The sequence below is a fragment of the Raphanus sativus genome, chromosome 5 (assembly GCF_000801105.2).
Source record: "Raphanus sativus cultivar WK10039 chromosome 5, ASM80110v3, whole genome shotgun sequence".
NCBI lineage: Eukaryota > Viridiplantae > Streptophyta > Magnoliopsida > Brassicales > Brassicaceae > Raphanus > Raphanus sativus.
The window spans coordinates 29,930,939-29,954,653 of record NC_079515.1 but is presented as its reverse complement, the minus strand read 5'-3'; the positions used below and the strand labels follow the sequence as shown (position 1 = coordinate 29,954,653).

Below are 23,715 nucleotides of genomic sequence, written 5' to 3'. Positions count from 1 at the left end.
TGAATCCTGCTGAGATGAGACGGCCGGGAGACCCTGGGGGCTATTCATGTTGATGTGCTTATTTTATTTTTGAATCAGTGTTTGGTAGTGTGGTATTCGTATGCAGCATCAATTGGGTCAAATTTATACAGCAAGGATCTTTAACATTTGAATATACGGTTCGATATGCATTTATGAGATATACTTGTGTACTTATGTAACGTCGTAATGTCCGTAATCATGGATTGTGTATCACCACATTTGATTTCATATTCTTGAATAGTAATTTTATGTATTGAATGAATAATACCAAATCCATCATGTTATACGCTAATTGAATGTTTTATATGGGAAGAGTATTTATTCGTGAAAGGTTGTAGGCGAAACAGAGATTGCGAGATGTAAAATAAAAAAATAACAAAAGAATAATCTATACAAAATAACAAAAAAAAGTTTTTATACATAAAGACATATATATCTTTATATAAAATGAAGCAAAACTATTTTATTTTTTTTTTTATTTTTTTTTTTTAAAACAAACACACCATTTTCATCATCATTTGTATATATATAAAAAAATAAGACAGTATAACAATCAAAATTAATGGAATCTGTTTATAAATTGGTTCTAGATGTATAAACAATTTCTTGCAAAATTGGTTCTAGATGTATAAACAATTTCTAGCCTATTCTAAACAGGAAATTAATAGATTATTTCTAAAGCTTTATTAGCAAGCTAAACACTATAAGGACTCGAACCAAAATGAATAAACAAAGCAAAATGAATATTCCGGATCTATTCTAAATAACCGTATGTAATAGGGATTCACTAAACCAAAGCAAAATGACTAAACCAGAATGATAGAAAATCGGAATTAAAGTTCAAACTGAAATGCATTAACGGGGATGACCCAATAAAATATCCGAATCCGCGGGAATTTCAAACAAACATCCATAATAATAATAATAATAATATGAGCCTTATTAGGAGCTCATACATCTCAGACAACACGTGACTTCTTCACACCCTCGGAGGGTCCTGCACCAGTGTTCCTACGCGCCTTGCCGGACGAACCCGTACCACCAGCAGACGCTGAATCGCCAGCATCCTCATCACCATCAGGAGCTTTACCCCCAGTCTCGTCAGACGGATCATCATCGTCCTCGTCATCATTACCTCCCTATACATTGAACTTGCGTTATAAGTACAGAGATTTGCACGCGGACAGATAGATACCATTTTTCACATTATACTTACATTATTGATCACGGCATCGACTGGCAGACGACCATGCTCCTCAGCAACTCGTGTTATGGTGAAGGTCCTGTGATGCTCGGTGAAATTAAACGCAGTGACTCTCACTTGGAAAGTGTACGTTTTACCCTCCATCTCTGCAATGAAGGGAGGAAGGCCAGTGTCTTCAGGGTTCACCCCGTCCTCAGCCTATTTGACAAAAGATGAGGTGAGTAAGCAGACGCCGCTCAACGGGTGATATCACACATGTAGTCAAATATTTATCATACCAGCATCTGCGCAGCTTCACTTGCCCTGAGACTATGCAATTTCGCCATCACACCATCGAACCAAACAAAGGTTGCTTCTCCAGTATCATCACATATTGCCATCTCCACGCGGTAACTATAATTAGTAAACATTAAGTCAGCCAAACAACGGTCTACGATCTTCATATAGCAAAACACGAAGTCGGACAAACAACATCCTAAAAGTGCAACCTACCGAAGGGCCCCAACAGCATGTGAATTGTTGCATCTAACACATGTAAACGCAGAAGCAGACCGTTCCAGTTTCTTACTGCATTTCGAGCAGGCAACATAGCACCACCCCCGCCCTGCGTCTACGTGAACAACCCTTCCAGTGCACAAAAAATCAATCTCCTGCATCCAACAACGCTCGTATGAAATCCAGAGATATCAAACCTAAGTCGACAACGAAGAAATAAATAGTAACAAAGTAACCATAAATATGACCTGGGTTGCAGCTGAAACGATGAAACTGGTAAGCTCGGCAATGGACATCGTCTCCACCTTCGCATACGATCTTAATAGCGGAGCGACTGACGGCAGTCCAGTATCTCGAGTGACCAACCTACACATGATTTACCGATTAGCCAGACAAATATAAAATATTACACAATCGTGCTCAGTGACGTCAGACATACTGGTAGAACAGGACTTCTCCTGCTCTTGTCGCCTTATCAAAATACACATGGGTGCCCGACGTTGCATTGAGAAACAGCCGCCCTACATTGAGCAATACAAATAATAAGGATCGAGTTGCTATGACAGTACGCGATGGTGCAACAGTGAAAGATATAACAGACCTCCAACCATCTTCGGGTTGATGCTAGTAGCAACCATGACCTTCGGATCAACCTGCATGGCCTCAAGTTGCTTGTGGAAAGCAACAGCTTGCGAATCAAATAAGCTCAAAGTGATGGTCTCGTCACTGCACACATCCAAAAAGGAGAAAAAAGGAGAAAAGGAATTATATCAGATTCACGCAACACGGTCAGAGCATATGACGAACAAACTACAGATCAACCAGACACGACATCTACCTATCCAGCTTCATAGTCACCATGACTCTGTTCTTCTCCTCTGGAGGATCACTAACTGTGCTTTTCACACAAAGTATCTCACCTACAACGTCTTTACAAAAAAGCAAGCTCATCAGAATTCAGTACACATACTATAACAATATAATAAACATGACTCATTGTTACAGTTATACCTGGTAACTGGGTGCTCGTATTAGCTAGCCCAACCAGCTCCGACTGGTTACGAAACCTGAACGCTTCCTCTGGCAAAGGTGAGACCGGCGCAGGTAGCTCCTTAAAGGAGGTCATATCGCTGAAACGGATCATCAACGACGAATCTGTGAGCCTGAAGTTTTGTGCTGCTCTGGAGACATCAAATCCGGAAAGTGTGAACATTGATCCGGCAATGAGTCTTCCCCGGTACTCTGGCAGACGTCCAGCACTGATGGTAGCTTGCATCATGGTCCCCTGTCACATGTTTACGAAATTATCATTAACATAACATTAACATAACACATACATCCAACATTCCTCGATGGGGGAAAGCTAATAACGGTTGCAAAATAATCTGTATACAGCTAACCGGAATAGCATCAAGGCGACTAACATATCGCATTGCCAAAAAAAAAAAAAAATAAATAAAGAAAAAAAATCAAACCAATCGAAACACCTATAACCAAAGATTAAGAAAAATCTAGGGTGGGAAAACAAATCACGGTTGCAAAAAAAAAAAAAAAAAAAAAAACCTGTATACATCTAACCGGAATAATACCCAAGACGATTAACAGATCGCATTACCAAATATAAAAAAAACAATCAAAACAACTATAACCAAAGCTATGTGGAAAACCAAACAACGGTTGCAAGAGTAATATGTATACAGCAGACCGGAATCGAGGGTTCGAATGGAGAACACTCACATTGACATCAACCATGAGTAAGTCCATCCACATGAGCTCACCACCACGCTTGACGTTCCGAGCCTCCCAGAAACGGAGCAATCTGGCCTCCACAACAGACGTGCAACGGCCGGATTTCAGATCAGAGAAAAAAACGATTGAATTAGCCATAGATAGAGATAAACACAAACAGAAGATGAGAGAGACGTGAAAGCTGAGATTGTAAAGCGAAACCGACTGTGAGAAGTATATGCGTATATATATAGGAATACACAGACGAATATCACCGAATTGAAGTGAATTAAAGACATTAAAGAGGTAACCTCACCGTTACAGATCTTAATCGCCTCCACCGCATCAGCGCTCAGTTGAATCGAAGAGGAAGAGATGTGAAACGACTTGACTGATTAGGTTTGGGTTTGGACGTGATAATAATTTCCTCACTACAATAAAGCCCACAAACAAAGCCCACAACGATGAATATGACGTGTCAACACAGAATGAGATGAATTTCCTAGGTGGCATCCTAGGTGGCATCATGGGAGAGATTAGAACTCTTCTTTATATAAATAGATGTGCCATAATTTGACACGCAACACACGTCTGAAATTTTTATACACATTCAGTTTTCCGTAATGTGCAGTGCTAATTTCTTGGAATACCAGAACTTTTTAGCCTAGTGTTTTTTTTTTTTGTAAAAGATTTTTTTTTAACCTAGTGTTATTGGTTCTGTAATAGCATAGAGTAGAAAAAAAAGAAAATAAAGTAAAGGGGGTTGAATCGGTATTGTACTTTTATATATTTTTAGCTTACCAAAAGTCAAATATTTTATTAATAAATAATTTATAAAAGACAAATTATATATAAAATTAAGAAATAGAAACATTAGCTTTTGTGATAATCTTAAATTACTGTAAAATTAATTAGTATACATATTTTAATTAAAATTAATTATAGTATATATATTCAGAATTCAAATATTTTGTAGAATTCTCTTAAACTTATTACATATTAAATCATCAAAATCATTGGTCAAGTCTCCTCTGTTCTGGAGTAAATTATCTTGGTTTGAAGTAGATGAAAATACTTTATTTGACTGGTCTTCCATATTTTCAGTAAATATACTGAAATTTTTACTACCTCTTTTACCCTAATTAACTGAAACTAAGAAAGAACCATTTTTTTCAGTCATGTTCTAGGCCTACAGTTATTAACCAAAACTGAACCGAAAATTTTGGTTTTTAGTTTAGTTCGATTAGAAGGTTCGGTTCAAGTTACCAACTAAAAATGTGACTTTTGGTTCAGTTGGTTTGGTAATCAGTTAGTTTGGTTTTCTAAAAAGTGTTTTTTCCCAAACTTTACTAATTAAAACCTGAAATCCAAACCAAACTAATCAAAATTGAAACCATATATGATCGAAATTAACCTATTTTAAATTTTATTCAATTTAAACCAAAAATTTAACCGAAAACCAAAAAAATTATGTAGAAAATTTTAAACCAAATTAACGAAATGTTTTTTCGGTTCATTTTAGTGAGATTTTGAGTGACCTGAATTAAACGAATTCCGAACTAACCAACCCGAACGAACCAAAGAAATCGAACCCGCATACCTACCATGATCTTTTACCTAATCATAACAAACAATTAGACCCCTAGTAATTTCTTTGGAAATATTGCATCTTTGTATTTATATAATGTTTTATTAACATTTATATAATATTTTGTTATTTTTATACATTTCTTGTATTTTTAAATTTCTAAGTATTCTGAACTTATGAAAAAGTTTAAACCAATTTCCAAGAAAATATACATCCTACGGATATACTCTCTTTTTGAGTGTTCAATATCAGTATAACTTAATTTAGCGTATCAGATGGATCTAACCTTAAATGAATTGACATCCATATCCATTTTTTACCATTCGACCATAAAATCCCAGATTATATTTACATTTTCATAAACAAATTTGAACGAAGAGTCAGAAAACAAAACATAGCGATGCCGATGCAGATATAAGTTCACCGTATACTTTGTATTGAAGTTTTTGTTATATAGAAAAAGAGAGTCCATGAGATTATAGAAATCAGAGGAGTGTCATTCGAAAACGCATAAACATATAATGGCTTTTAATTTGCCCTTCAGTCCTATGAACAAACAAACACTATGCACCTTTTCAATACCATTAAGGAGTTAAACACTATGCCGAAAGCATCACTTATTCTCAAATTTCATGCAATTCTAACAAAATATTAATATTACTATAAATCAAGTTAAAAGATAAACTAAAATAAAATTTACTTTTCTAGTTTCGGCTGATTCTTCACTCCAACTGAAGTTTTATAAAGAAAAGAGTTGACCAACAAAAGCTAATACGAAAAAATTCACTGTACAAATATATTTAAATTGCAAATTGCTTGACTTTTGTAAGGAAATTCCATTAATTAATCTAATATGATACCGCCATTTGAAATTAAATGATAATGTCATATTCTGCTAATGTTTTTTTTTGCTCCCGATAATTTTGTCAACCATTTCCATAATTATTTCCAGCTATCAATTAGTCCAAACATACCAGTATCATATACAGTAGTAATCTATTTATTACCATATGTTCAGATAGTAACCAATCCATAAATATATGCTTGGAAAGAGATATTAAGGAAATATTAAAAATGCAATCATTTGGTTTATCTATAGTATATCTATCCTATTAAAAGTGAAGTACAAATGGGAATTAACCCTCACTTCATTTCATTATTTACAACTGACTGCCACTGCTTTAAATTAAAAATCTTTTGAGTATTTTTAAGCCCATCACATTTTTTTTGTTCTAATTTTTAATGGGCTAGACATTTTTAATTTAACTTACTTTTAACTGGACCTAATTGTATTTTATCTAACCATTTTAACCAGTTCACATGTCTAATTCTAACCATCTCTAACCATAAATTGGACTTATAATCATATTTCACATGAGCACAAATCTAAACTATTATAACAACTGTTTTCTACCAAAAGAGATATTAAAACGATGGTCAGAGATTTACCACAAATCTAAATAACTATATATATCAATATTTTTGGTTTCTTACATAATATACTTCGATGCAAAACCATTTTTTTTTCCGATGCAAAACCAGTTGGTTTGTCAAATTCAGTTTGGAGTAAAAACCATTCGGTTTTCTTATTTATTTAATAATTGCAATATTGCTCGAGAATAAATCTAATCTTTCAAACATAAGATCAAGCTCTAATTCTATATTATTAAAATTGAAGTACTAATTATATTTGTTTGGAAACATGGATAACAGTCTAAAAACAAGTTTGTTTGGAAATATGAATATCAATTAAAAAATAGGTTTGTTTGGAAACATGATTAGCATTATAAAAATATATTGTTGTTTGGAAACATAGATAGCAATATACTAATAAAAATAATGGGTTTATGTTATTAACAAAAATTAGAAGACTTTATATTATGAAAAACTATCTATTTGAGTCAACTTTAAAATATACGAAAATGGACTACTCTAATTACTTAAAAACATTTTTTGTCTAATATAATCATAAAATAAAATTTAAACTTTATATACATATTTCAAATCAAAATAATAATTTAAAGTTGATTTGTATCAGAAATTTATTTAAAATATGCATACATTCAAAATTTTATTTTTACTAAAATATTTTACAATAACCATAATTAAAAATGTTTTCAATATATATCAAAAAAATAATAAAAACCCCAATTTAATGTACCGACTTAAGTTATGGTTTTTATATTTCACATTAAATTTTAAAAATATAATATATGTAAGTATTTATATGATAGTATATATAAAATACTATTAATTATATGACTATTTATGATATATAATAGTGACTTCATAAATAATAGTGACTAGAGGTGGGCGTTAGAGTATCCATTCGGATTTGGTTCGGATCTATTTGGGTTTCGGGTTTCCGGGATCAAAGATTTGAGTCCATTCAGATATTTCTAAATTTCAGTTTGAATTCTATTCGAAACTTTGTGGGTTCGGTTTGGGTTCATATAATCTATTTAAATTAATTTTAAAATTTTAAAATTCATTATATATACTTTAAATTTCTCAAAATCTATAAATAAATAATATATTACATATAAATTTGAATAACAAATGTCTGAATACCTAAACTTAACATATAAATTGGTTTGATTTAAATATTTGGATCGAGAATCAATACTTATTTTGTATTTTTGGTGTTATGAGTATGCTAACTATTTTAGATATTTATTTTTGAATATTTTTATATATTTTAAGCATTTAAACCAACTTAAAAGTATCATATATATTCTGGATATTTTGATATACATTAAATCTAATATATATAGTATATAAATCTTTTTTTCGGATACATTTTGGTATCTGAAATACTTCACTTGGGATCGGATCCGGTTTCGATTCTCTAAAACATCAAATTTTGAATAATTATATATTTAATCATTTTGGTTCGAGTTTGGTACTATTCTTTTGGATCGGAATCAGTTTAGTTCTTCAGATTTATTCAGCCTTAATAATATAAAAATATAAATAGCAACATAATTTTGAAAATACACCCGCACGGGCGTGCGGGTCAAGATCTAGTTACTAGGTTAATATCGACGCCTTGTGCGGGATAAATATTATATATATATATATATATATATATATATATATATATATATATATATATATTACTTTTGTGTATTATATATTTTTACATGTTATGAAATAATAAATATATATTGTAGAATTAAAATTTTAGTAACTGATACGTATGTAATTAAATGGGTGTAAACATATAAATAAAATTCATTAATCCAAACAAATACTTCTTCTATTTTTTCGTCATTTGTGTTTTTATAACACAAACTTTAAATCACTGATAACAAAAAAGTTTGTGGGATGTTTAAAAGTTTAGTAATTTAATTTATAATTTTTAAAATATTCAATGAAAAGTTTAAAATATAAATATTAAGTTGTCAATATTTGTTCAAATCTTTCTCAAAAAAATCAAAGCAAATTTTGAAATTAAAATAATTATGTATTTTATATGGTATATATTTCTTCAAACAATATTAATATATATACATATATATATAATATTATATATATATATATTACTTTTGTGTATTATATATTTTTACATGTTATGAAATAATAAATATATATAGTAGAATTAAAATTTTAGTAACTGATACGTATGTAATTAAATGGGTGTAAACATATAAATAAAATTCATTAATCCAAACAAATACTTCTTCTATTTTTCGTCATTTGTGTTTTTATAACACAAACTTTAAATCACTGATAACAAAAAAGTTTGTGGGATGTTTAAAAGTTTAGTAATTTAATTTATAATTTTTAAAATATTCAATGAAAAGTTTAAAATATAAATATTAAGTTGTCAATATTTGTTCAAAATCTTTCTCAAAAAAATCAAAGCAAATTTTGAAATTAAAATAATTATGTATTTTATATGGTATATATTTCTTCAAACAATATTAATATATACATATATATATTATATATATATATATATATATATATATATATATATTAAAATTTATTAAATAAGACTTCCTACTTATATAAATTTGTATCTTGTTATAACATAAATTTTAAACCGTGGATTACAAAAATTTCAATGTGAGATTTTAACAACTTTAGTTATCTATAGTCGGCTTTAAAATTCAAAATATAATATATACAGAAAAATATAAAATTTTATTATATAGTTTATGTGGTTGTTCAATTTATTTTAATAAGTTATAATTTTAAGAAATGATAGAGAATTGACTAACTTTTATGAAATCTTTATAATTCAAAATCATTAATAGTCATATATACTTAAACCATATTAGATAGTTCCGTTATTTTTATATATGAAAACAAAGAAAATATTAATAATTAATTTATGGTTAGTTTAATAAAAAGCTTATTGTATATTTAGATGAATCAACATATTTTTATAAGGATTTTAAGAATGATTGTGGTGATGACACGTGATTACCAAAATATTGTAATGTTTCTCTTTTAATATATAAAGGATATATTTTGCGCCTGTTATTAGTAAACATTATGTTATTTTTATTTGATTTCACACATTTATTTAAATGTTTAACAACTAAGTTCTTAACTGATTAAACAAACCTTTTGATTATTCTGATTGCAATAGGTACAAATTCTTGTACTATCAATTTCATTTTTTAAAATAAAATCAGGGAAAATGGAAGTAATAGGTGATTGGGCCATGAAGAGTGGAGACTATAGGTGACACATGCATTGTGGTGGCATGTGCTCAGACCCACTCACCTTTCACATTATTCCCTTTTCAGGTCACCTCCACAGTACTTCTCTTCTCTTGAAAAAATGTAGGCTATGAATGGGTAGCAGGAGAGATGCTGGAGAAATGCAGAAGAGATATTAATGCAGGAGAGACTGCAATTAACATCCATTCACAACAAAAATGCAGAACTAAAGTTAATTAATAAAATTTTAAAGTTCTGCATACAGATCAGTAATGTGTTTATTTTTTGGACTGCAGAAAAAAGGAAGGGAAGCAAAGTTGGCGATAGGCAGATGCCCAATAGCATGTCTAGTTTTTTTTTTCTCATGTTTAGCCTTTTTTTTTGTAACTGATGTCTAGCTTTTTTTTTATGGTCTACTATCTATATTTCTTATCATATTTTATTTCTGTTGATTATATTCAATAATTCTTAGTAGGAAATTTACTTATTTTTTAAAATTATATTATGATATATTCAATTATTCTTAGTAGAAAATATATGTATTCTCTATATTTCTTATAATATTTTATTTCTATTGATTTAAATAAATTAAAACTTATATTAAAATGGATTTACTTTGTAGAATATAAGTAGTTTTATAAAACATTTACAAAAATATGTATAGAATATACTAATATAATTAAATAAATTAATACTTTTTAATAATATATTATAATAGTTTGAATAACTTATTATAATGAATATATATGTCGTTTGGTCATTTATATTTCATTTTTATAAATAAAAATTTGTATGTTTTGTTTAAATATTTAATTTTGTTTAAATATTTATACATAAAGTTAGTTTTGTAATCGTATATTCTAATCTTTTAATATTATATACATCTTAATTTCAACTAAAATAATTTTAACATTTATTTTAAATATATTATTTTATTAATTTAGCTTGATCTGTATTTGTTCTGCTTAATCTGCATGTTCTGCATTTGTTCTGCGTGATCTGCTTGATCTGCATGATCTGCATTTTTTTATCTGCTTTACCCATTTAATAAATAACTTATCAGTTTTGCATAGAAGTGTGTTAACTTAATTCTTTCAAGACCTAGATTTCCTAAACATTGTTTTTCCAAATTCAGGTTTCACACGTATAAATCAAAGTACATCTAATCTAACCAACCGTTATTTGACACAATTTGAAATTCAAAAGCCTTAAGTCTCTTACATCTATGTTTTGTCATATACTTTCTTTTTTTTTTTGAAAAAAGAAAAAAATCATATACTTTCATAAACTCTAAAAAAATCATATACTTTCATAAACTCTAAAAATTACTAGTATTTAGCCAAAATAAAAATCTAAAATTAGTATTTAACTAATTATAAACCATTTTCCATTCATTAAAAAGACACAACTAATGTAGAAAAAGTTTTGGAATGAATAAATTGTATATCCAATTTAACAAAATTTTGTAAAAGAAAGTAAATTAAAATTTTCCTTTTGGTTTGATGATTTTTGTTTGTCAACTATTATCACAGACCACTGTTAATATATTAAAACTAATTTAACTAATGTAAATTACATTTTATCATTCGAAATACTTTTCTTATCAGTTTCCTACGCACCAAACTTTGTTATGTTCTACAGTTTTGCAGTTTGATTAAAATCAGAAGCTATCGCAATATTGTTTTTACTGAATTTTTAGCGACACAGTATATTTCCATATATATAATACGTCGATCTACGATAAGTAGGTGTACATAAACGATGGCTATCATAAATTTTATTTGTAATACATGACATCATGAAAGAAAGCGATGTATGGCATGATGAAAAATCCATATAACAAGATTTATCCATAACCTATAAGAAAATTGCATTTTTCAGAAACCGGATTCCGGTGAAAATGAATTTAACACATATGACCACTAGACTAAAGCATTCCACTTCATATATCAGAAAGATTTAGTCATAAGAAGAACTTAAATATTTGTTGATTACAGATAAACAAATAAATAAAAGAGTTAGACGAATTCTAGATTTATTATTTTAAAAACTCTAACTAAAAATTTGGGAGAAATGGGCTCCTCAGTCCTCACTCACTCTTACGGGAAACCCAGAAGATTTGAACCTAATGGTGGGCACTGGACAATAACCATTAACAATGGCAAACAGAACACAGCAATGATCAATGCGTTGAAATTGATGAAAAAGATTTGTGTCTTTTTCATCAATATCTTGTTCACCCCACCTGAAAATCCAGGTTGGTCGCTTATGTTTTTTCCATACTTGTAATCATTACAATACATCAAGATCTCATGGAGTATATATCAAAGTACTCTTAGATAAAACAAAACCCTTAATCGCAATCAAAATCTCTAAACTTATTCTTTTTCTTTTTTTGCTGAACTTTCTGGCAAGCTTTCTAGTTAATGGGTATCCATCGATCACATCATTTTTCATAAAATAAATGATTGAAGAATGGGATTTGTCTTCTTTTTCATTTTCAGATTATGCCTTAATGTTTCGAGTAAATATACATTTTGGTATATATAGAATTAATATTCTTGTAGGAAGAAAAGTTTGTTTGTTTTTCTTTCTCCTTTATTTTTTCCTCCACCACTGCACACAAAGCATTGATTCTCTGTCTATATCGCCTGTGTGTTAAAACCAGTAGCTCTCTCCTCGTTTTTTTTTTTTAATAATTCCGGTGCTTCTCAAAATATATATTTCTTGTTGTATTAAGAAAAAAGCTTATGTTATTTTTTTATATATCTGATTCTCTTTTTATACCATCTTTTTCAATAGACGCATCTTCTATAGCTATGTCCTTCCATTCCCTTTCTAGTAGTTTTGGTTAGCTGTTGTGCACATTGAGCATCCCATAGTGAATGATTCAGATTCACATATTTTCTTTTATTCCACATTTTCGACATCATCCCTTTAATTTGGTTATATAAACACATCACCTTCTCATATATTTATCATCAGTCGTTGTTTGTCTTTGAAACTTGAAGGCTCTCACAAGAAAATCTACACAACCTGTAGAGTGTTCGGATTACCTTTCAGCAACAATGAGTTATTCTCATCAAAGCATGGCTTCTGGTTTGTTTTCTCCGTTCTTGATTATTGTTCATGTTATATGTTTTCTTGAAATCTAAGTGATGCTTCTTATGATCATGTTTCTCTCTGAGATCATTTCTAGAGAGATTATTTTCGGTACCGGACTGAAAATTCTCGAGTTATCATAAAGAACGAAACAAATTATCTGCTTGAAACTGGTTATTGACTTTGTATTTGGTAAAATTATTGAAGGTAGTCGAAATGCAAGGGGATATGAATTTGGAAGGACTTATGTTGTGAGGCCTAAAGGAAAGCATCAAGCCACTCTAGTATGGCTTCATGGTCTTGGTGACAATGGTTCTAGGTAACATTCTTCAGATTGTTTGTTTGTACTATAATGATTTCCGTCTGATGGGCTCAGAGCAATTCTTGAAACCTAAACTCATGCTTGATAATTTCCCTTCATGGTCTCAAGTTTTAATACTTGTAAAAAGCTTCAATTTTTGGATGTATTTAAATGGACGGAAAAAAGTTGGTTAAAGTTGAATTTTGGCATGTTCTCTAATAACAGTTTTTAACTACAAAATTTGTTTGTGCTTCTTCTTTTTTATTTTATTTTCATGAAGATTTATATGTATATAAATGTTTTGCCGCCGCAAAGAACTAATAGATTTTCCATTATACCTTTCCTTTCAAATGTCTTCTCTAATCGGAATATTGAGTTAAGTTCATTAAAGCTTGTAACAAAATACGTTGTACGTATCTTATTTCACAGTGGGTGGACCACTAGCTGACTTTAGTTATATTGCTGGTAAAATGTTAAGACAATTTTCTGGTCTCACATGAGAAACATTATTCTATGTTTTATTTATTAAATATTAATCTAAACAAAAAATCTATTGGAACGTCCATGTGTAAGAGATAGTAATAGAAAGGCCTCTAAGATAGAAAAAAACAGCGAATTCAATACAAGTAACGAAAGTTGTGTTCTAAGAAAGAAACGTCCATGCATTTCTCACATTGTCTCTGTTTCATCGCAGCTCATCTCAGCTCATGGAAAGCTTGCATCTTCCAAATGTAAGAATCCATTAAACATATTTTATAAGGAATCCACCAAAACCACTTTGAGAATGATTTAATCATGTCGTGCTATTCACAGATAAAATGGATTTGCCCGACTGCTCCTACGCGTCCTGTTTCAAGTCTTGGTGGATATACCTGCACTGCTTGTAAGATGATTTGGCTTTCTTTTAGTCGTATTTTGATTGAAATCTTCAATAAACATCCTTTGATGTATCTATATGTAATACTAGAATTGCAAACTTAGAAAAGTTGTTGAATATTTTTCAGGGTTTGATGTTGGGGAAATTTCTGAAGACAGTCATGATGATTTGGAAGGTTTAGATGCCTCAGCTTCACATATTGCTAACCTTTTGTCCTCTGAACCAGCAGATGGTAAGCAAGAGACATAACCTACTTTTCGATTATAAAATACCAACCATTATATTAGACTCAAATCTATAGTTTTTTTCTTTCTGATATTTATAGTTAAAGTGGGGATAGGAGGTTTTAGCATGGGAGCAGCGATATCTCTTTACTCTGCCACTTGCTATGCTCTTGGACGTTATGGAGCTGGCCACACATACCCTATTAACTTACGAGCTGTTGTAGGACTCAGCGGCTGGCTTCCTGGTTGGAAGTAATTATTCTTCAACCCCTCTTGTTGTGTGAACTTTCCTTTGTTTTAACTTAATGTACGTATATTTCTTTTTTTCCACACTGATAGAAGCCTGAACTTAACTTTGTAGGAGCTTAAGGAACAAAATAGAATGCTCGTATGACGCTGCAAGACGTGCTGCATCGTTACCAATCATACTTACACATGGAACTGGTATATATGTGTAAAAAAGTCCTTTTGTCATCTACATGTACTCTCTTTTTTTCTTTAACTAATTAATGACTGCGAGAAGCTGATCTTTACTTATTGTTTCGTGTCACAGCCGATGATTTGGTTCCCTATAGGTTTGGAGAGAAATCTGCGAATTCTCTTGGCATGGCTGGATTTCGACAAACTGTCTTTAAGCCATACGAAGGGTATTCACATTATATAAGAGTTGCAAAAATAATTCGATTTTATCATTTGTTTGAACATACTTGTAAAGAGTTTTTGGGTTTATGCTAATGTGCAGACTTGGTCACTACACTGTTCCAAAAGAACTGGATGAAGTCGTTCAGTGGCTCACAACAAGGCTCGGGCTAGAAGGCTCGCGCTAAACAGTACAGACTGCCATGCATCTAGCAATATAGGCCCTATGGTCGACCACAAATAACTTGAGATAGTATAATGTATAATGGGTGGGTTTCTTTGGCGGGGGGTTATATAGTTCGTTGTTTTTGGGATTTATTTTGTCGCTTGTTCTTTTGTTTGTCCATGTTGGAATATTGATCATGAATAAAGTAATTTTGTCACCACTTTAGCTTGTTTTTAAAGTATTCACCATCTTTGCTCTTATCGGACAGAGCATAAACGGCAGCAGAAGAGGAAAGGGATGCTATGCTCCCAATTGGATTAATCTGGATTAGTAGTGAGGAATAAGTTGGGACTGGGATTGCCCAAAGCAATCAGACTTTGTCATCTCTCTGAAGCCTCGTTAGACCATCTTCAATTGTACCAAATTTTATTTTGATTTCGTTGATGTTTTATGCTCTGATACCCTGTTTTGGAGTTAAATTATTATTAATAATATAAGAATATTTATGAAAATTTGATTACATTTTTTTTTAAAAGAGAGAACAACTAGACATCATCCTCCACTCCTTGACCAAGCAACGTTAGGGTAATATGTCCGAAGTCCGATAAGTAATCATCTCCACAAAATTTAGCCATATCAATCGTCAAATTCTTTCGACGTGTCAGGGAAATGCTTAGATCCAGGATTCTACTAAAAAAACTTTTGAATTGTATAAACACAATTTTGATGCATATCAATCCGCTCACGTATTCTACAATTTACAATCTTAATTAAAGACATTAACAGATCCAGAAAGAAGATGTCGCCAAACCAAGAATTAATCTACAAGGCCGGAGAAGCCACCGGTCAAGTTCAGGTACATACAAAAACACAAAAGGACATTGTCGAAGAATATTATATCTTTTTCTTTTGTATGAATATTAAATTTATTCAAACAAAAAAAAACGTTTTTGCATCAAAAAGATGCGGACAAGAGTTATAGTTCTATTTTTTATAGTGTATGTAACCAAAAACAACCTCAATTACAAACCGAGTGTCTCCCAACTGCCTCAGTGAATTGACTCTGTTTTTCAACATTACTTTTACTTTTTTTTACATTACTTTTTCTTGGCTTGTGTTGTTGTAAGGAGATATGTAAATTTTTTGGTCTTGCGTTTGTTTTTTGATCTGGCAGTTGATCCTAATTTAGGTGGTTAGGTTTGGAGCTTTTGTAAACTTTTTCCGCTGGGGTCTTTAAGCTTGGCTTGTTTCACGAGTTCAGATAATTACTGGAAGTTTTATTAGAAAAAAATGAAGAACAAAAACAAAATGAATAGTAGCGTTTCGATATCGTATTAACATTTTCCATATGTTTTTTTAACTAGGTGTTTTGCCCGCACATGCGGGCATAAATTTCTTATAATTACTTATTAGTTTATGTCTTATTAATCTAAAACCAGCATAATAAATTATTATTTATGTTTTTAAATAGTTAAATCAAACATCAAAATATTTATATATGTCAAATAATTTTAATCAAAATATATACTTATTATTGCGTTAAGTTTTTTTAAAACACTCATATCTTAGAGATAGTTTAGAAAATATATTTATATTTTTTGGTTGACTAATATTTAATAATAAATTGTTTTGTATCTTAATTTTTTTTAACTTTTATAATAAAAATATTTTTTTCAGATAGACACAAAAAAAGAATATATATAGAAGAATTATCTTTTTGAAAATTCTAAAATATTATTTTGTAATCAATTATTTAATATAGCATATAACATATAAACTTTATATCATTAAAATAAATTAGTGAATAGTTAGAAACTAATAATAAATTAATAACCTATCTAAAAGTCTAAAACCTAATAAAATATGACAAATAAGAAAAGTTAATATAACATATTAATTTAATATTAATAAAATAAAATTCGTTTTTATTTATATAGAATATTCATCAAGGCTATTATTTTATAAATTTAATATTAATAAAATTAAATTCGTTTTTATTTTTATAAAATATTCATCAAAGCTATTATATTAAATTAATGATTTAGTGACTCAACTCAATACAAATAATACATCAATGATAATTTAGCTTAAACTTAATAAAAATATGATAAATAAGCAAAATTAGCTAAAATCATGGAGAACATGACAAGTAAGCAAAATCACTTCATAAATAATAGTATAGATATAGATAGAAGGCTATTATTTTAAATTAATGATTTAGTGACTCAGTTCAAAACAAATAATACATCAATGATAATCTATACAATTATTTATGAAGTGATTTTGCTTACTTGTCATGTTCTCCATGATTTTAGCTATTTTTACTTATTTTTTCATATTTTTATTAAGTTTAAGCTAAATTATCATTGATGTATTATTTGTTTTGAGCTGAGTCACTAAATTATTAATTTAAAATAATAGCCTTGATGAATATTCTATATAAATAAAAACGAATTTTATTTTATTAATATTAAATTTATATGTTATATTAGCTTTTCTTATTTGTCATATTTTTATTAGGTTTTAGACTTTTAGATAGGTTATTAATTTATTATTAGTTTCTAATTATTCACTAATTTATTTTAATGATATAAAGTTTATATGTTATATGCTATATTAAATCATTGATTACAAAATAATATTTTAGAATTATCAAAAAAAGATAATTCTTCTATATATATTCTTTTTTGTGCCTATCTGAAAACAATATTTTTATTATAAAAGTTAAAAAAATTAAGATACAAAACAATTTATTATTAAATATTAGTCAACCAAAAAGTATAAATATATGTTCTAAACTATCTCTAAGATATAAGTATTTTAAAAAAACTTAACACAATAATAAGTATATATTTTGATTAAAAGTATTTGACATATAAAAATATTTTGATGTTTGATTTAACTATTTAAAAATATAAATAATAATTTATTATGCTGGTTTTAGATTAATAAGACATAAACTAATAAGCATTTATAAGAAATTTATGCCCGCATAAGTAATTTTGCTTATTTGTCATGTTATCCATGATTTTAGGCTGAGTCGTAATTTAATAAAGGTTTTTAATTTAGCTAAACTAATTAAAGTTTTGATATCTTTCATGAATAATTATATAATAGTATAGATTATAGAAATTATCTCAAAATAAATTAAAAACCGTTTTGGAAAAAGAAAAGTTAATTATTACATGTGTTTATCTACATCTTTCTTTCTTATTTGTTATTTTTTATAATTAATAGTATATATATACACATATAATAATTATTTATCTCTATAATATTATTTGCGAAGTAAATTTTCGCAACGGAGCTCCCACGTTAAAAGTTAGAGCGGTTAATGTCTTTGTTACCCTTAGTGATTTTATATAAAATTTATTATATAATTAAAAACGAATTTTAAGTTAATAATATTATTATTTATATGTTATATTGGATTATAAATTAATATTTTCAAAAATATAAAGATAATGCTTATATATATATATTATGTTGTTATCTGAAAATAATATTTTTTAGTTTAAAAGTTAAAAACGAATTTTAAGTTAATATATAATATTATTATTAATATGTTATAATAGATTATAAATTAATATTTTCAAAAATATAAAGTTAATTCTTATATATATTATGTTGTTATCTGAAAATAATGTCTTTGTTACCCTTAATAATTTTATATATAATTTCTTATATGATAAAAAGAATTTTAAGTTTATAATATTATTATTTATATGTTATATTAGATTATAAATTAATATTTTCAAAAATATAAAGATAATTCTTATATATATTATGTTGTTATCTGAAAATAATATTTTTTATTTTAAAAGTTAAAAACGAATTTCAAGTTAGTAATATTATTATTTATATGTTATATTAGATTATAAATTAATATTTTCAAAAATATAAAGATAATTCTTATATATATTATGTTGTCATCTGAAAATAATATTTTTAATTTAAAAGTTAAAAACGAATTTAAAGTTAATAATAATATATTTAAATGTTATATTACATTATAAATTAATATTGTAAAATAAAAATAATAATTCTTATATATATATATATTTTATTTTCAACAATAATTCTTATATATATAGTGTTGTATCTGGAAATATTTTTTTCAATTTTAAAACTTAAAAAACGAATTTTACTTTAATAATATTATTATTAATATGTTATAATAGATTATAAATTAATATTGTCAGAAATAAAAAGATAATTCTTATATATTGTATTGTTATTTGAAAATTTATCTTTTAATTATAGAAGTTAAAAATTAAGATATACACCAATTTACAATTAAATATTAATCAATGAAAAACATTTGTATAAATATATTTTCTAAAATATTTCAAGTATGTGAGTGTTTTAAAAATTCTAATACAATAATAAATATATATTTTTATCAAAATATTTGATCATATACAGTATAACCTCTTTAAATTAATAATCTATAAATTAATATAATTTCATAGTCTCATACTGAGTTTTTGGTTCAATTAGTATTTCGATAAATTAATATTCTCTATAAATTAATAAAAAATTATAGTTTTGGTGTAGTCCCAACATTATTAATTTATACAAGTTTCACTGTATAAAAGTTTGATGTTTAATTTAGATTTTTTGAAAACATAAATAATAACTTATTATAATGATTTTTTGAATTAATAAATATACATCAATAAATATTTGAAAGAAAATTATGCCCGCATGTGCGGGCAAACCACCTAATTTAGCTTAAACTTAATAAAAATAGAACAAATAAGCAAAATTAGCTAAAATCATGGAGAACGTGACAATGACAAGTAAGCAAAATCACTTTATAAATAATAATAAATAAATAAATAGTATAGATATATAGAAAACTTTAGAAATTTTTGACTAAATATATTTGAAACCCGAAGACTATGGTTTCATTTGCATATGTTTCGGACCATGACTGAAGTACACCTTATTTATTTATGTATCTATTTATTTGTTTTAGTTTCTTGAATTTTGACCATCAATCACTTTTCTACATCGGATTTTGTGAGGAATTATACATTTTTTAATTACAGCTGAAGAAGGAAGAGTACTTGAACAAAGTATCACATGCAATGAATCAGAATGCTGATCATCATCACACTCACTCACAGTCACACGCAGAACATGATCAGAACAATCCTTCCCTAATCTCACAGGCCTCTTCTGTCATTCAACAGGTTTATTCTCTTCTTTTTTCACTATAATTAATGAATGATGTTGACATGGTTTGTTGGTTTATATCCCATTGACATATTTATTGTCACTTTTGGAGTGTAGACAGGTGGTCAAGTGAAGAATATGGCACAAGGAGCAGCCGACGCTGTGAAAAATACTCTTGGGATGAGCCCGGCCACCAACAATCCTAGCAGCCCGGCCGGCAGGACTCACCCGAGCAATCCTAGCAGCCCGGCCGGCAGGACTCACCCGAGCAATCCTAGCAGCCCAGCCGGTACGAACCGCCCGAGCAACCCTAGCTCAAGGAATATATAAACGGAATAATTGAAGGAACGTTGGCTGACTTCTCAATATAAACAAAACTCATTAATGTTGTGTTTTAACTTTTTTTAATGCTTTGTTTGTTCAACTTTCTGATTTTCTGGCATTTTTGTTATGACTTAATCGTATAATAATATCATCCACTTCTTATTTAATTTATATAAATAAAATCAAAAGCCTATATGCTAAAAAATTGCCTCAACAATGAACCATGGTGGGAAGAGATTGTCAGGTTCTTGACTCTTTTTTGAGTAATGTAAAAAGAGATGAAGAAATGATTTCTCTCTCAGAGTGCTCCCCGCTATGGTGGCCTCATTCAAATGAGACGCGATGCTTCAGTCATTTGACATACCAACAAGCACAAACATATACTTAGTAGCTCGAGACGGTCTAATGGAGATGGAAGGATTCACATCCGTCTATACAAATGTCATGTGTTCACAAAGTCTGCTTTACTTAACCAATAGGATTTTCACCAGGAACTTGGAAACACAAAAGCTGCATTGGATTATCATGTGTCCATCAACAGTGACGCGTATGTGGCTACTTACTTTGGAAACACGGATAAACTAGTTGCAGCAATGTATTAACAGAGGCATAATACTCTGTTCCTGAGCAGCAAAGCATTTGCAGAACTCACTACTCAGGGGTTTGAAGGCGCTGGGCTGAAGAATGCTCTCTGGAACATTTTTTTTTTCTTTTTTGAAGAATTGGTAGAGGTATTGATTTGCTTGAATGCTTCTGTGAATTTGAGCTTACCGCTGACTCTATTCTTACTTCTACTCTTGAGTTGAGACACAACATTTGTTCATGCACTATTACATTTTGAGGTGGTCAATATCAATAAAAATTAGCTTGTGATTCTACTGTTTAAAAGTGGTCTAAACCACAAAATGACCAGTCTTTTAAATTGTATTTTCTTCTTAAAACAACATGACCATAAGGGTGTGACAAAACGAGAGTCCCATGCCTCTCCAAAGAAGTCAATCAATCTTTGGACGTTATAACGAGTAAACCCAATGCTCCTATGAGAATGTACTGCAACAAGAAAGAGAAAAGATGCAAAATGTCTCAAGTCACATAACCAAACAGACTAAAAAAAAATTCATTTTAGGTTTCGATCAAAGAGTGAGTTTGTGTTGTAGTACCTTGATGATAGGCTTTTCTGTCATAATGATAGTCACCCATCCAACGTAAGGCAAGAACCTGAAACAAGACCAAACCATTTATGAGTCACACGATAGAGCTTTCAATTTAAAACACATAACGAGTTGTGTAATGGAATTATTACCCAACCGCGCGACCCATTATATGATGTCGATGAAGCCACTGCTGCCCTTCAGCATAGAGAAGTCTATCATCTCCATAGTTATTGTCACCTAGAAAACAATAATAATAAAACTTAAAAGAAAAGCAATCAAAAGGTGAAATTTCAAATCAACAGAAGCAGTAGTACCTTTAGTCAAAACATCGACTTCTCCTGTATTCTCCCTTTCGTGAACCTATAATGTGAATCAAGCTCACTTCACAGTATAAATAACCGAGAGAATTGATGATAATGAGGAAGTCATTTACCTTAATGACACGATGTACAATGGGAATATCACGACCCTGTGGAGTGGAGAAGCAAAATTGGTTAAAGACACCAAGAAACAAACATAATCATGAGACAAAAAAAAACAAGAAGATGGAAACTTACATCAACATTGAAAACAACAATCTCTCCTGCTCGAATAGGGTCCTTACTCATGTGCAAGAAGAGTATATCTCCCTACAGAACCATACACTATGATTTTAGACTATGATCAAAAAGCACAATGTAATAATGCATAGTAAGGACAAGTTAGTACCCTCTTGAAGCCAGGTTCCATACTTCCAGAGAGAACAACAACCACAGGAGATTCGCTGCCGGTGACACACATCAAAGCTTTCCATATGATCAAAGCAGATGTAACAATCATCCCTAAAACACACACAACAACACTTTGTCATATTAGTGCGAAACAAAATATAAAGTCTCCAACTTTAACAATAACGTTTTATCAAATTTGCCCTCAAGATCTACCACTAGTGTAACCCTTTATGCTAATTAATCAAATTAAGGTAAAAAAGAATCTGAATTGGAGCCCAGTTTGAAGGAAGCGAAGAACTAACCAAGACTGATGGCCTGAGTGAGATGCTGACGGATCTGAATTGATTTGATTGAATCTATGGTTTCTCCGACCAAACCCATCTTTTGACTTTCTGATTCTCGACGGGATAGTTCAGATAGCAGACACCAACCTTGTTTCAAGCGAAGCAGAGGAGGAGGAGAAGAAAGAACTCTCAGTGTCAAGGAAGGTCTTGTAATAAAGGCACGATTGAGTTGATTACTCCAAGGCGTTTTCCCAGAATCAGAGAACCGGTTTACAAACGACATCCGGTTCAGTGACGTGGTTTAAATCTTTGGTTGGCTACATTTTGATGACGTGGTTGATTACACATTATTATGACATGGCAATACTTTACCCCTCCCTAGACTGGGACTGAGTCGACTCGGCTGTTTTCAAAATCTCGTTGATTAAAGAACCAATATCAATAGATGAATACATGTAGGCTGGAGAAAAAAAAATGTAGAACCAAATCAAAATATTTAAAACTGTGCCGTAACTCTCAGATATCTAAATGATTTCTATATTTCTATATTTGAAAGAATTAGAACCGAACCCATATCTGAATATATAAATTTATTATACATGTAAATAACTAAATATATTAATTTAAAAATCTATAAAATAATATCAAAAATATTTGAAAAACCTAAATTATTATAAAGGTGCTAGAAAATATTTATTTCTGAAACTTTATCAAATCATAATTTTTTTTTTATCAACATCGGCTTCCAAATTGTAATCTTACAAGAAAGATGCTTACTTCGTGAATATTTTAAAATGTATTTCATTTGGACATGTATATATATCATGTTCAATATATATACACACAAACAGCTCCGGCTGAGTTACGGGGTCAGTGAGTGTGGCCGCCTTGGACCAATGGTCGACCGGTTCAAAGGTTTAAAATGATGTTAAAAATGAAGTAGAGTGGACTTTTTAATTCTAAAATCTATTTTGGAATAAAGATTTAATGTTTTAGAGATGCTCTTGTAAACACTTGTGCAGATGTATGAAGGGATTTTCAGTA

At 29.5% G+C, this 23,715-nt stretch overlaps 4 protein-coding genes across 5 annotated transcripts; 2 read left to right on the top strand and 2 right to left on the bottom strand.

The window, feature by feature from the left end:
* Nucleotides 1–853: 853 nt before the first annotated feature.
* On the bottom strand, nucleotides 854–3,875 carry LOC130512541 (uncharacterized). Of its 2 annotated transcripts, XM_057010636.1 has the most exons (11): nucleotides 3,765–3,866; nucleotides 3,458–3,539; nucleotides 2,732–3,005; nucleotides 2,559–2,649; nucleotides 2,322–2,446; nucleotides 2,160–2,241; nucleotides 1,969–2,086; nucleotides 1,718–1,875; nucleotides 1,504–1,618; nucleotides 1,238–1,423; nucleotides 854–1,160 (listed from the first exon to the last, which is right to left on the bottom strand). In XM_057010636.1, the coding sequence occupies exons 2-11, from the start codon at nucleotides 3,488–3,490 to the stop codon at nucleotides 981–983; spliced, it is 1,362 nt and encodes a 453-aa protein (XP_056866616.1). In that variant the 5' UTR covers nucleotides 3,491–3,539; nucleotides 3,765–3,866; the 3' UTR covers nucleotides 854–980. The 2 variants fall into 2 exon arrangements, with proteins under 2 accessions (XP_056866616.1, XP_056866615.1); XM_057010635.1 differs by having other exon boundaries at nucleotides 3,458–3,875.
* An 8,482-nt stretch (nucleotides 3,876–12,357) lies between these two features.
* Nucleotides 12,358–15,238, top strand: LOC108857424 (uncharacterized). Its single transcript, XM_057010921.1, has 10 exons — nucleotides 12,358–12,376; nucleotides 12,721–12,808; nucleotides 13,019–13,130; nucleotides 13,807–13,843; nucleotides 13,926–13,995; nucleotides 14,117–14,221; nucleotides 14,315–14,465; nucleotides 14,575–14,657; nucleotides 14,767–14,860; nucleotides 14,956–15,238. Exons 2-10 carry the CDS (start codon nucleotides 12,778–12,780, stop codon nucleotides 15,038–15,040), a joined length of 768 nt encoding a protein of 255 aa, XP_056866901.1. The 5' UTR covers nucleotides 12,358–12,376; nucleotides 12,721–12,777; the 3' UTR covers nucleotides 15,041–15,238.
* Nucleotides 15,239–15,659: 421 nt separating this feature from the next.
* On the top strand, nucleotides 15,660–20,664 carry LOC108860972 (late embryogenesis abundant protein 7). The gene is made up of 3 exons (XM_018634803.2): nucleotides 15,660–15,874; nucleotides 20,073–20,216; nucleotides 20,317–20,664. The coding sequence occupies exons 1-3, from the start codon at nucleotides 15,818–15,820 to the stop codon at nucleotides 20,527–20,529; spliced, it is 414 nt and encodes a 137-aa protein (XP_018490305.1). The 5' UTR covers nucleotides 15,660–15,817; the 3' UTR covers nucleotides 20,530–20,664.
* A 661-nt stretch (nucleotides 20,665–21,325) lies between these two features.
* Nucleotides 21,326–22,969, bottom strand: LOC108859151 (uncharacterized). Its single transcript, XM_018633009.2, has 8 exons — nucleotides 22,690–22,969; nucleotides 22,386–22,498; nucleotides 22,235–22,306; nucleotides 22,111–22,146; nucleotides 21,992–22,037; nucleotides 21,827–21,914; nucleotides 21,684–21,741; nucleotides 21,326–21,573 (listed from the first exon to the last, which is right to left on the bottom strand). Exons 1-8 carry the CDS (start codon nucleotides 22,952–22,954, stop codon nucleotides 21,523–21,525), a joined length of 729 nt encoding a protein of 242 aa, XP_018488511.2. The 5' UTR covers nucleotides 22,955–22,969; the 3' UTR covers nucleotides 21,326–21,522.
* Between the last annotated feature and the right edge of the window lie 746 nt (nucleotides 22,970–23,715).

What these genes read in the sequence shown, in the direction of transcription:
- LOC130512541 (XM_057010635.1), bottom strand. Translation starts at nt 3,607, where the DNA reads ATGGCTAATTCAATCGTTTTTTTCTCTGATCTGAAATCCGGCCGTTGC. An exon ending in TACTCATGGTTGATGTCAAT is followed by an intron (nt 3,006 to 3,457) that starts GTGAGTGTTCTC and finishes AACATGTGACAG; the next exon opens with GGGACCATGATGCAAGCTAC. An exon ending in TACGAGCACCCAGTTACCAG is followed by an intron (nt 2,650 to 2,731) that starts GTATAACTGTAA and finishes TTTTTTGTAAAG; the next exon opens with ACGTTGTAGGTGAGATACTT.
- LOC108857424 (XM_057010921.1), top strand. Translation starts at nt 12,778, where the DNA reads ATGAGTTATTCTCATCAAAGCATGGCTTCTG. An exon ending in GGCTGGCTTCCTGGTTGGAA is followed by an intron (nt 14,466 to 14,574) that starts GTAATTATTCTT and finishes TTAACTTTGTAG; the next exon opens with GAGCTTAAGGAACAAAATAG. An exon ending in GTCTTTAAGCCATACGAAGG is followed by an intron (nt 14,861 to 14,955) that starts GTATTCACATTA and finishes GCTAATGTGCAG; the next exon opens with ACTTGGTCACTACACTGTTC.
- LOC108860972 (XM_018634803.2), top strand. Translation starts at nt 15,818, where the DNA reads ATGTCGCCAAACCAAGAATTAATCTACAAGGCCGGAGAAGCCACCGGT. An exon ending in AAGCCACCGGTCAAGTTCAG is followed by an intron (nt 15,875 to 20,072) that starts GTACATACAAAA and finishes TTTTAATTACAG; the next exon opens with CTGAAGAAGGAAGAGTACTT. An exon ending in CCTCTTCTGTCATTCAACAG is followed by an intron (nt 20,217 to 20,316) that starts GTTTATTCTCTT and finishes TTTGGAGTGTAG; the next exon opens with ACAGGTGGTCAAGTGAAGAA.
- LOC108859151 (XM_018633009.2), bottom strand. Translation starts at nt 22,954, where the DNA reads ATGTCGTTTGTAAACCGGTTCTCTGATTCTGGGAAAACGCCTTGGAGT. An exon ending in TTGTTGTTTTCAATGTTGAT is followed by an intron (nt 22,147 to 22,234) that starts GTAAGTTTCCAT and finishes TCCACTCCACAG; the next exon opens with GGTCGTGATATTCCCATTGT. An exon ending in AGTCGATGTTTTGACTAAAG is followed by an intron (nt 21,915 to 21,991) that starts GTACTACTGCTT and finishes ATTGTTTTCTAG; the next exon opens with GTGACAATAACTATGGAGAT.